Here is a 13,414-nt window from a genome sequence, read left to right as displayed (position 1 = left end):
CTAACATTATAATCATTCTAGAGGACCCCTTAAGATAAAAAAAAAATTTTCCAGTTGGATTGGAGAAGCACAGGCACTTCTCCTCGAGACATGCAAAATAATGCAGTTATCTAAAGCAGTTCTTAGGCATGAAGACCCTCATAATATGACTGAGGAGATGCCCATGCATGCAAAATTGTTTTAAAATTGGTTCAAAGGCCATGTGAGAAAATAAAAGCTTATTTTAAATTGAGGATATTTCAATCCTTAATTTTATTTAATCTTAGCCTTTAATTTGAATTTTTTTGTTTAAAAAGATTTTTTTCTTTTTAAATCTTAAAAAGCCTAAATTGCACATGCGAAGAGCTCCCAAACAAAAACATAATCAAAAGAAAGCAAGAATTCATCATTTTTTGAAAGATAAATAGATCTTATGAATAATAATAAACAAAAAGGCCGGGTGTGGCTGGGTCGGCAACCGATCCCAGAAAAACAGAGAAGGAGGTCAGGCTCCGCATACACTTACATGATCCTATTTTCTATATAAATTAGAAATTAGAATTAATATGAAAGTCACATGTGTATTTCTCTTGATTTTTATCGCATGGTTATGCATATCAAGTGCTTTGGAACCCGTGCCCGTACCTTACTTTTGATACGTACTCGCTCTAAAGACTCTAAAAAAATACATATTAAAAAAAGAAGATTCGATCTGCAACAAAGATGGTTAGTACAAGTTATGACATGCAATCGTATAATAAGCTATGTCCGGCGTGAAGAGACCTAAATAACACCTACAGAAAAGATGTTACTTGAAATCATGACAGTTCTTCCCTTATTGGACATGAATTCGTACACACAAAAAATCACCCTAATATACTATTGCACATTCATCACATCCGGTAAACCCACAAAATCAACACATAAATTGGTCGGCTAAGCACAAACCATCAACAATAGCCGGACATATGAAAATCCTAACTACACCATACTTTATTCTAGCAGAACATCTAAATCAATGTATCCTACACATAAATTTAAGTTTGTACAAATGTGTGGTTTGAGGCTGACGTGTGATTTTGGGGGGGTCACTGTCCCTAACCTCATTCTAAATATCCAAAAGATCTACTATGTCATTTTGTGGTAATTGAAATGTCACGTATCATGCTAATCACAATAGAATAATTCACATTATTTATTGAGCTATACTAGGCAAAGTTTGTTAAAGCATTGTGACCAGCATTGAGTCACTTATCTATGAAAGATGATTTTTCATAAGAAACTAATGCTAACCAAGGGTGACGACATCCATGCACGGCTATGCCAAGTCAATCCTTAATTTTGCGCCTGAAGTGTGCCCAAGAGTTTCTTTTGTATGTATTGAGTTATGAGAAGCTATGTATTGATGGAATATGGTCTCATAATAGTAAAATAGACATCTTACATGCAACATCAAGAAGTTATGCCGATGGGTGCACCAGTCTCTGGCACGGGTGTGACAATTTGGACCCTGGTTTCGTTCCCTAAACATGCGCGAAGTGCTCGACTTGAGCTATGTGGGACTTTATATGAGTATAATTTGGTCCCATGGCATTCAAGTGGACATCCTACAATTGTGACATTAGAAGTTGATGCCAACTCACCCACTTTGGCATACGAGGGAAATACTTCTCTACAAAACTCATGCCAATGAGGGGAAATTGCTGATGTTTTTTTTGGTTCGGTGACCTTAGTAGCATCTAAGGTTTTGGCTGTTTGAATTCTCGACATTACTAACACTGTTTGGGAGCAACCATTTTTTGTTCATCTTCTTTTCATGTTTATGGAAATCAATCTGTTAGCCTGAGCTTATAAAGTAATCACTTTATAAGGTTAGTATTGGTTCCTTGTTCAATCTATTTCTGCCAACGGTTGATATCCAACAAATGGTATGGTCCTAAATTGATAATAAATAAATATATATTTTTTCACAGGATAAAGATGACTGTAATGAATATAATTCAGAAATGAATGCAGTTGGGCGCAGCTACTATTCAGAAGACTTTTGCTCTGAGGAGGATGGTCAGCTTTCTTGGTTTAATGCTGGTGTTAGAGTTGGTGTGGGTATTGGCCTTGGGATGTGCATTGGGATTGGAATTGGTGCTGGACTTCTCTTGCGATCGTATCAAGCAACAACCAGAAGCTTCAGGAGACGGTTCTTCTAACTTCCAGGGCACTCCCAAACTGTTTTTCTACCTAATCAAAAGTTCATTTGCGGCTTGTTATCCTAGGCAAGGTCTCATGAAGTTTGCCTTCCGTGGATGCATTATATATAGTAAACATCCACCTGATCAACTAAAGGCACTTCTTTTTGTTCCTATTGCCCTTTTCCATGTATCCGTATGTATGAAAATCAATAAAGTTGTTCATTTGAATGAGAATAGCCCAACTTGAAACACATGTTACTCGTCATTCATCTTTGCTTTATATTGTTGGTTGGTAGACGCACTGGCATGCGCCTTTCACCAAAAACCCTGAATCATCTCCTTACCTTTCATGTTTGTGATGGAGCTTGTATCGCTATGATGGATGATTACTGTTTGATTGCCTAGTTGCTCCTTGCATGTTTTATCTTCTGTTCTTTTGTTTTGTAAGGCGTAACGATGATTTTATTTTTATGTTGGTGTCATTAAGCTGTAGAATCTGATTCGACCTCTTATGAATAGTGTATAAGGCTATCAAAATGGCTTGTTGTTCACGAACAACTTGTGTTCGAGTTCGTGTTCGATTCATTTTGGCTCGAAATACTACTCATCAATTATATCTATCTATCTATCCATCCATCCATATGTGTGTGTGTGTGTGTATTGATTAAAAAAATTGAATTAAAATTATTAAATTAGATTCAAATGACATTTTAATATAAACAATAACTTTTAAATTTTATCCCAATTTTATAACTACGTGATTAAGGTTGTCAAAATGGTTTTTTATTCGCAAACAATTCGTGTTCGGCTCGCTAAGCAAACAAGCCGACCACGAACACACTTTTTGAGCTCGGAATATAAACGAGTCGAACACGAGTTGAGCCTGTGCTTGCTCGTGTTCGACTCATTTACACCCGTAATTGTGTAAAGTGTTTGTTTTCTTACACTTTCAGATCGTTTGTTATTGCTTGTACTGTTTAGCAGTGAGCCCAGTCCTTTCTATTTTTTTTTTTTTAATTCTATGAGTAGAATTTTTATAGTCTAGCACTACTACTCTTGCATTTCTTTTATTATTTTTTTCCCTCAATTCCTTGTTAAATATGGGCTTTGTTAGGATTGGATACAAGTTTTGATCAATTTGTTCTTGACTTGGTTTAAATTTGGTTCACTAATTTCAGTGAGCTTTATTCAAGTTGAAATTTAATGTAGTTGTGATGTTATAGATACTGTTTATTATAAAAATATCATAAATAATTGTGTATATGTATTGATTCTGCCCTGTATGTAGAAGGAACCTTATTCGAGTTCGTTTCAATATAAATTGATTGTATTTTTGCGCCTGAACAAGTATGTGAGGCAGATTTACAGGATTCAATTCCTCTGATCACAGAGAACTCCTAAAACCAAATTTTATAATTCTTTGAGTTATATTGTAATTGTTAAAAAATCATTTTAGCACCAAAAATGTCATTTAATTTGAAAAATCAATCTGAGTTATTAAATGAGCTCAAAATGTTTTGAAATTTTTATGGAAAGTTCTCTAAACTTTAAATCACAGTGGAGATTAAAAATTAGGTCATTTAGAAGTTTGTATTTTGCAAAATTAATTTTCTTTGTGTTTTAGGGTTTGTGGAAATTAAGTGCATCCTTAATGACTTAACCCATGAAATATTTTCCAAAGGGTTCTCTGGTCATATAAAAACTTCCAAAATTTTCTTGGAATTTTCTAAGCAACATGCTAATTATTATGATTAATTTATGCAAATAATAGACACAAAATTAAAAAATATGGATCTTTGTCTAGAAGTTTTTTCTGACCTTGGAAAAATCAGGGAATGTTCCCCATGACAAAGGCTACAACATGCCAAAATTTCAAGCCATGGGGAAATGTCTACATGCATGGAGAAGTAAAAGACTCAAAATGATATTTAATTAATTACAAATAAAATATGCATCAAACAAACTTCAAATGATTTCGACATTGTTCTACTCTGTTCACTAAGCAAGAGGGTATTTTTATTTTATTTTTGTGATTTTTCTACACCAAGGTATGGATTTTTGAAGTTAGGGCTAATTATGTAAATTAGAAAATACCCTATTTATCTATTTAAACGTGAGGCGCTGACGAGATTCTAGGCTGCTTCAAAGCTCCACGCGGCATCCTCTAGTTTGGTGCCGTCATACACCTCAGCGCTAACTCGCCCCGCGTTTCATGTAAGAGGGCACTGTCCGGCTAAATCTCATCCGTTGATGAGGTAAACACACGATTGGACGGCTCCCCATCGTTGTCCCCAATGCCTTTGCCCGAGATTCATCCATTTTCAAAGCTTGAGATCTCACTCTTTTCTTAACCAAATTAAGTTTTGTTTGTTTCTAAATGCTTGTCTAGGTGTGACGAACACATCCATACGGTAATCATGAAATTAAATTATCTCTAATCAAATGGAGGATTAAAACAAGCTCGGTAGGAGGGGGAGTTCAATACCTTTGGTTTGAGAAGGGAAGCTTCAATCAGAGGTGCTCGACACATTTGGGGAGGTCCGAGGAGGCTAGGCATTAAACCTCTTGTTGCGGTGGAAGGCCTATGTATGAATTCAACCAAACTTGATTTCATGTGTTGGTCTAAAGCTATGTTAGGGGCTCTGTATTAGAGGGATTTGATGGTGCTTCTTATTCTTTCACAGTGATGATGGTGTGGGTGAGTTTAATTTGATTTTGGTGGAGTGTAGAAGTGTGGAGAACTGTGTCCTATCTTCGGCAAGGTTTTGAGCTCAAAAATTGAACTCCAACAAGGGGCAATGTGGTGGTTAGGTTGCATTGTGGAGGTCTCAAACAAGCTCAGGGAGTAATTTCAAAGGGTATACTTAAAAAATTTTCAGCACTACTTCCATGGCCGTGGACGTGAGGTTCTTATAAAATGGGCTTTAGAGTGGTTGTCATGGCCAATTGGGGAGGGGTGAAAATGCTTTCTTAGGTGGAGTACAAAGAGGCTCTAAGATTTAATTTCGATGAGGTGGCCTCTAGGTTTGAATTGGGTTTGGCTAAGATGTCAGGTGAGCCAGGGGAATATGTCACAACAATTAAATGGGTTGGTGTTTAGTTTTGGCAAAAATATCCTTCGCTTAAGCAAATATTGAAGCAAATCCTTTGATTTATGGATCCCTTGGTCCATGGTTTGCACTGGGTAGCTCCATGGGGTTTATCCTGGTCAATAAGGTTCAAAATTTGGCTGTGGTGGTCCTTGGTTGGCCAATTTGGCTATGTTAGGTTAATTTTGGTGAAGGGGCCCACGTGGGTGCAAGTGACCAAAACTTGGGTTTGGGCTAGGCTAGCCATGTTAATTGGCCCAATTGATTGATGAATTTAATGTAGATGTATTTAATGAACATTTTTGGTGAAGGATTGAAAGAATTTTGAGTTCAATTGGAGGGTCAATTTGAAGGATTTTGGACATTTGGTAATTTTGGACATATTGGGCTAGGTTTGGGTTTAGGTTAAGATAGCCTTAAATTTTAGCTAAATTTAATGGTCCAAATGATTAAGAGAGATTCTATAAAGATTTTTAATTAAGGAATGGAGTGGAAATTTTGGGGCTAAGGCAATTAATTTGGTGAAATTTGGAGGCAGGTGAAATTTGGAGGTGAAATTTGGAGGCATAGACAATTTGGGGCAAAATTTGGGGCTTTTGGCTTAGGTTGAGGTTAAATGAAATTGAGGCTTCACTAAGGCCAAATTAAGGTCAATTTTGATATTTAGGAATGTTATGAAGAGATTTTAACACAAGTTGTGGCAAATTGAGAGGGCTATGAGTTTAATTGGGTGAGATTAGTTCATGTGGCCAAAATTGGGGCTTGACCTAAATCAAACTTGGGCTCAAAGAATGAGCCAATTGAGCTTGAATTTGGTTTAAATTGGTCACATGGAAGGTGAATTTAAGTTTAGGGTTGAAATTGGGGGAAATTTGGACCAATTTGATGGACATTTGCGGTGGATTTGGGGAGATTGGGCCTTTTAAGGGCAATTTGGGGGTTTTGGACAAAGATGGTCAAATTGGCCAAATTGGGACATGTGGTAGTTGAGAAAAACAAAATTAGGAATATTTGGAAGGTTTTGGGAATTTTTGGGATTTTTGGGAATTTTTTTGAAGTTTTGGGCTAAGGAGGGGTATTTTGGTAATTTGGCAATTTTTGGTGATTTTGGGTAATTTGGGTATTTTCAAAAGGTTTGAAATGACTTTTGAACAAATTAGGGTATTTTGGATAAACTTGGGAATTTTGGCCAAACTTAGGGTTTCAAGGGTATTTAGGTAATTTGGGGGAGTTTTGGAGCAAAAGGCCAAGTTGGGTATCTTTGGTAGAATTGGGGAGCTAACCACCATAAATAAGGGATGGACCAACGGAAACTCCATTTGGGTCCTTTATGTATTGGTCTTAGCTAAACCCTAGCTTACGGCCAGTGGGTTTAGGAGACCATCTACATGAGTGTCCCAAAGGATTAAGGGATCGAAGCCAAGAAAATTTTGGGTTTAGGGTATTGAGTGATTGTGAGTGAGGTGATTGTAGTGAGTGCCTTAAGAGTGCCTTAAGTGAGTGCCTTAACTCTAGACCAACACCCAGGGTCAACCCTAAGGTCAAACAGTCCTATGGGAACTCTCCTTAGCTCCCTCATAATGACCCCACCTACTAAGTGCTAGAGGAATATTTCCCGACTTCTCATACACATTCAAAGAGAAATGCAAGTTTATCTTGAGGAATATTTTCCTAGGAATGGCATTTTGACACACAAATTAAGCATGCATGGAAGAAAGGATGGCATTCAAGTGCCAAGGATCCATTTCACTTCAATTATGGAAATACATTGTGTTTTCTGGCTATATTTGCTGACTAGTGGCTTGTTTGGAGCTTATGTCGCCTAGTGAGACAACTTAATAGTGGCATGTGGGAACTACTTGTGCGAGCTCACCAAGCAACAATCCCATGCTGAGGATCCCAATCATACCCACATGAATCTATTTTTGGGTTCTATAGATGAGACCCAAAAATAGGGAACTTTATATCCCAAATATGCTATTGATCTGAGATTAGTCCCGATCATCCGATCATGTGTATTAAGATTCGTTCTTTTGCGCTATCCTTGTAATGGTGGATGAATGGTACAACTGTACTTTTTAATCTATATCACTAGCTCACTTCAATTTTGATGGTGACTCTAGCTTCAAGCTTAATAGAATCAATATTCTCGAGGCTTCAACAAGAATTAAGTTATCCAAATCAGATCATCATCAACACTAATCTTGAAGGCATCCAACAGTCTGATTTAGATCTTCTCTAGCAAATATATTCTCAAAATCTAAGGTTTTCGTTTATCCATCCACTAGTCTTTTAGTATATGATGGTCCAGTTCCTATCTTGTATTGAAGATAGTAGTCTTCTTATTCACTCTCTCAAATGTGGAAAACAAAAAAGATCCTTATGTGAGGGACTTTTTCATCCAATTCATTTCTTTTAGATGAGTGTCTCTTTCTGTTATCCATTTAGCCAAATGTATCAAAGTTTTGTCTATCGAAATAGCTAGAAAAAATCTTAAAAGGAAGATAAACTTTTTGGAAATTTTCCCAGATTTATTGAGCCACTCCCATCCTTTTAATTGCATCCTAATGGCTTCACTTGAATAGAGATGTGAAGGCTAATACTCTAGAGAATGAAAAAAATTTTGATCTTCTTTTGGATGTTTTACGCTATGTGATGCCATGCATTAATGAAATATGATCCCATTACATTAAAACAGATATCCGACATGTGCAACATTGAGAATTTATGCTAATTAGTGCACCAACCTCTGACACGGGTGCGCCGACAAAATTAGTGTTTGACTTGGTGTAGCCGTCCTCAGAAGTCGTCGCCCTTGGTTAGCATTGGTTTTTGATGTCACACATTTTATATGTCCATTTTAATACTTATGAATCATATTTCAATCATTGATATTCTCCCATGATCCAAGGTTTTTGTAGGACCCTTCCACAAGTGTTTTTTTGTGAAATTTGGGGTCTACTAAGTTTGAACAGCTCCTAGGCGCCTGGTTTTGGTGCCTAGGTTCCCAAAATTGGCGTCCAAGCGCCAAAAAATGTGTCCAACCAGAGAGGGTTGCGCTTAGGCGCTCGCCTCCAACCCAATATCGTGCAAAATGTTGAATTTGGCTATTTTAGGTCGAAAATTGGATCTAATAAAAGGATATTTGCATTGCTACATCTCCATGAGGTGGCCAAACCCAAGAAAATCCAATTGATGTGTTGGATATTTGATCCTCTCCATCAGATTGATTGAAGATATTCCACCTTTTATTATATGAGAGCAAATGGCTTGGTCGAGCCTTTAATAATACCTTGGTAAATCTTATAAAGAAAATCTTTCATGCAAATAAAAAAGAGTGACTTGAGAAGCTCTCAGAAGCTTTGTGGGCTTATCGTACAACAGACCGTACACACACCTGTTCTTCCTTTGGAATTTGAAAGTCCTTTGTTTCGAGTTGCTGAAGGCAACAAATTAACAATGAACAGAATCGTCGACTTGAGTCGGATTATCTTGAGCTATATCATGCTCGATTGGCCAGAGCCCATGATAAATTAGTAAGGCTAAGGACTTTCAGGATTGTAGACATGCTCTTTGTTTAATGTTGCCGAATTGTGACTCACCGTCAAAGGCATGTTAAATTTAAGTTCACTTGGGAAGGACCTTTTATGATTGGAAGGGTCTATGAAGGACGAGCCTAGCTGTTGATTGACGCAGATAGATCTCATCTGATACCACCCATCAATTGGAGATATTTGAAGATATATTATGCCTAGACATATTTTCTACTCAATTTATTTTGTACTTAATGTGCTATGTACTTGATATGTGAAAATTTGATCCAACGCCCCAAGCTATTAAGTCTCTAAGTTTACCTAGTTGTGAAGATTGTTGACTCATACCAGCCAGAGATTTCCTGTCAGCAACCCATGAGAAGAATAGTCCAAGAGTCCCGGTAGCCCTAAAGTCAAGAGAAATCAACTTCTAATCCTTATGAACCTATCTATAAAATTCACAGAAGTGACATTTATACTCGTCATGAAAGTGGTCTGGAAGCTTCTATAGTGAAGGATAAAAGAAACGTCTGGTTACAAAGCTGACAATTATACATAAGACTTATAATTGTTCTAGAGGACCCCTTAAGAAAAAAAAATATTTTGGCCAGTTGGATTGGAGAAGCACAAGCACTTCTCCTCGAGACATGCAAAATAATGCAGTTATCTAAAGCAGTTCTTAGGCGTGAAGACCCTCATAATATGACTGAGAAGATGTCCATGCATGCAAAATTGTTTTAAAATTGGTTCGAAGGCCATGTGAGAAAATAAAACTTATTCTAAATTTAGGTTCAATCCTTAATTTTAATTAATCTTAGCCTTTAATTTGAATTTTTTTGTTTAAAAAGATTTTTTTTTCCTTTTAAATCTTAAAAAGCCTAAATTGCACATGCAAAGAGCTCCCATGAAAAATAATAATCAAAAGAAAGCAAGAATTCATCATTCCGTGCAAGATAAATAGATTTTATGAATAAGAATAGATAAAAAGGTCGGGTGTGGCTGGGTCTGCAACCGATCCCAGAAAAGCAGAGAAGGCGGTCAGGCTCCGCATACACTTGCATGATCCTATTTTCTATATAAATTAGAAATTAGAATTAATATGAAAGTCACATGTGTATTTCTCTTGATTTTTATCGCATGGTTATGCATATCAAGTGCTTTGGAACCCGTGCCCGTACCTTACTTTTGATACGTACTCGCTCTAAAGACTCTAAAAAAATACATATTAAAAAAAGAAGATTCGATCTGCAACAAAGATGGTTAGTACAAGTTATGACATGCAATCGTATAATAAGCTATGTCCGGCGTGAAGAGACCTAAACAACACCTACAGAAAAGATGTTACTTTAAATCATGACAGTTCTTCCCTTATTGGACATGAATTCGTACACATAGAAAATCACCCTAATATACTATTGCACATTCACCACATCTGGTAAACCCACAAAATCAACACATAAATTGTTCGGCTAAGCACAAACCATCAACAATAGCCGGACATATGAAAATCCTAACTACACCCTACTCTATTCTAGCAGAACATCTAAATCAATGTATATCATGCTAATCACAATAGAATAATTCACATTGTTTATTGAGCTATACTACGCAAAGTTTGTTAAAGCATTGTGACCAGCATTGAGTCACTTATCTATGAAAGATGATTTTCCATAAGAAACTAATGCTAACCAAGGGTGACGACATTCACGCACGGCTATGCCAAGTCAAACCTTAATTTGCGCCTGAAGTGTGCCGAAGAGTTTCTTTTGTATGGCTTGAGTTATGAGAAGCTATGTATTGATGGAATATGGTCTCATAATAGTAAAATAGACATCTGACGTGCAACATGCCGATGGGTGCACCAGTCTCTGGCACGGGTGTGACAATTTGGACCTTGGTTTCCTGCCCTAAACATGCGTGAAGAGCTCGACTTGAGCTATGGGGGACTTTATATGAGTATAATTTGGTCCCATGGCATTCAAGTGGACATCCTACAATTGTGACATTAGAAGTTGATGCCAACTCACCCACTTTGGCATACGAGGGAAATACTTCTCTACAAAACTCATGCCAATGAGGGGAACTTGCTGATTTTATTTTTGGTTCGGTGACCTTAGTAGCATCTAAGGTTTTGGCTGTTTGAATTCTCGACATAACTAACACCGTTTGGGAGCAACCATTTTTTGTTCATCTTTTTTTCATGTTTATGAAAATCAATCTGTAAGCCTGAGCTTATAAATTAATCACTTTATAAGGTTAATATTGGTTCCTTGTTCAATCTATTTCTGCCAACGGTTGATATACCCCAACAATATGTATGGTCCTAAATTGATAAGAAATAAATATATATTTTTTCACAAAATAGAGATGAGTGCAATGAATATAATCCAAAAATGAATGCAGTTGGGCGCAGCTACTATTCAGAAGACTTTTGCTCTGAGGAGGATGACAACTTTCTTGGTTTAATGCTGGTGTTAGAGTTGGTGTGGGTATTGGCCTTGGGATGTGCATTGGGATTGGAATTGGTGCTGGTCTTCTCTTGCGATAGTATCAAGCAACAACTAGAAGCTTCAGGAGACGGTTCTTCTAACTTCCAGGGCACTCCCAAACTATTTTTCTACCTAATCAAAAGTTCATTTGTGGCTTGTTATCCTAGGCAAGGTCTCATGGAGTTTGCCTTTTGTGGATGCATTGGATATAGTAAACGTCCACCTGATCAACTAAAGGCACTTATTTTTGTTCCTATTGCCCTTTCCTGTGTATCCCTATGTTTGAAAATCAATAAAGTTGTGCATTTGAATGAGAATAGCCCAACTTGAAACACATGTTACTCGTCATTCATCTTTGCTTTATATTTGTTGGTTGGTAGATGCACTGGCATGCACCTTTCATCAAAAACCCTGAAGCATCTCCTTACCTTTGATGTTTGTGATGGAGCTTGTATCACTATGATGGATGATTACTGTTTGATTGCCAAGTTGCTCCTTGCATGGTTTATCTTCTGTTCTTTTGTTTTGTAAGACGTAACGATGATTTTATTTTTATGTTGGTGTCATTAAGCTGTAGAATCTGATTCGACCTATTATGAATTGTGTATAAGGCTGTCAAAACGGCTTGTAGTTGGCGAACAGCTTGTGTTCGAGTTCGTGTTCGACTCGTTTTGGCTCGAAATACTACTCATCAATTATATCTATATATCTATCCATCCATATATGTGTGTGTGTGTGTGTTGATTAAGAAAATAGAAGAAAAAATATTAAATTAGATTCAAATGATGTTTTAATATAAACAACAATTTTTAAATTTTATCCCAATTCTTAACATCTCATGACTACGTGATTAGGGTTGTCAAAATGACTCTTTGTTCGTGAACAACTCGTGTTCGACTCGCTAAGCAAACAAGCCGAACACAAACAAACTTTTTGAGCTCGGAATATAAATGAGCCGAACACGAGTTTAGCCCGTGCTTGCTCGTGTTCAACTCGTTTACACCCCTAATTGTGTAAAGTGTTTGTTTTCTTACACTTTCATATCGTTTATTATTGCTTGTACTGTTTGGCTGTGAGCCCAGTCCTTTTTTATTTTTTTTCTTAATTCTATGAGTAGAATTGTTATAGTCTAGAACTACTACTCTTGCATTTCTTTTATTTTTTTCCCCTCAATTCCTAGTTAAACATGGGCTTTATTAGGATTGGATACAAGTTTTGATCAATTTGTTCTTGATTTGGTTTAAATTTGGTTCACTAATTTCAGTGAGCTTTATTTGAGTAGAAATTTAATGTAACTGTGATGTTTTAGATATTGTTTATTATAAAAATATCATAAATAATTGTGTCTATTTATTCATTCTACCCCGTCTATAGAAGGAACCTTATTCAAGTTCGTTTCAATATAAATTGATTGTGTTTTTGCGCCTAAACAAGTATGTGAGGCAGATATATAGGATTCGGTTCCTCTGATCACAGAGAACTCCTAAAACAAATTTTTATAATTCTTTGACTCATATTGTAATTGTTAAAAAATCATTTTAGTACCGAAAATGTCATTTAATTTGAAAAATCAATCAGAGTTATTAAATGAGCTCAAAATGTTTTGAAATTTTTATGGAAAGTTCTCTAAACTTTAAATCACAGTGGAGATTAAAAATTAGATCATTTAGAAGTTTGTTTTTTCCAAAAGTAATTTTCTTTGTGTTTTAGGGTTGGTGGAAATTAAGTGCATCCTTAATGACTTAACCCATGGAATATTTTCCAAAGGGTTGTCTGGTCATATTCTGGTCATATAAAACCTTTCAAAATTTTCTTGGAATTTTCTAAGCAACATGCTAATTATTATGATTAATTTATGCAAATAATAGACACAAACTTAAAAAATATGGATCTCTGTCTAGAAGTCTTCTCTGACCTTGGAAAATCAGGGAATGTTCCTCATGACAAAGGTTACAACATGCCAAAATTTCATGCCATGGTGAAATGTCTACATGGATGGACAATTAAAGAACTCAAAATGATATTTAATTAATTACAAGTAAAATATGCATCAAACAAACTTCAAATGATTTCCACAATGTTCTACTATGTTCACTGAGCAAGAGGTTATTTTTATTTTACTTTTGTGATTTTTATAC

At 36.2% G+C, this 13,414-nt stretch overlaps 1 protein-coding gene across 1 annotated transcript; it reads left to right on the top strand.

Moving 5' to 3' along the window:
- Window positions 1-1,447: 1,447 nt before the first annotated feature.
- LOC110035776 (uncharacterized protein At1g01500-like) lies at window positions 1,448-2,183 on the top strand. Its single transcript, XM_020740066.1, has 2 exons — window positions 1,448-1,630; window positions 1,953-2,183. The coding sequence occupies exons 1-2, from the start codon at window positions 1,448-1,450 to the stop codon at window positions 2,181-2,183; spliced, it is 414 nt and encodes a 137-aa protein (XP_020595725.1).
- Window positions 2,184-13,414: the final 11,231 nt, after the last annotated feature.

Source organism: Phalaenopsis equestris, unplaced genomic scaffold (genome assembly GCF_001263595.1).
Source record: "Phalaenopsis equestris unplaced genomic scaffold, ASM126359v1 Scaffold199786, whole genome shotgun sequence".
Taxonomy (NCBI): domain Eukaryota; kingdom Viridiplantae; phylum Streptophyta; class Magnoliopsida; order Asparagales; family Orchidaceae; genus Phalaenopsis; species Phalaenopsis equestris.
The sequence above is the reverse complement of the archived record's forward strand: the minus strand, read 5'-3'. Positions and strand labels throughout refer to the sequence as shown.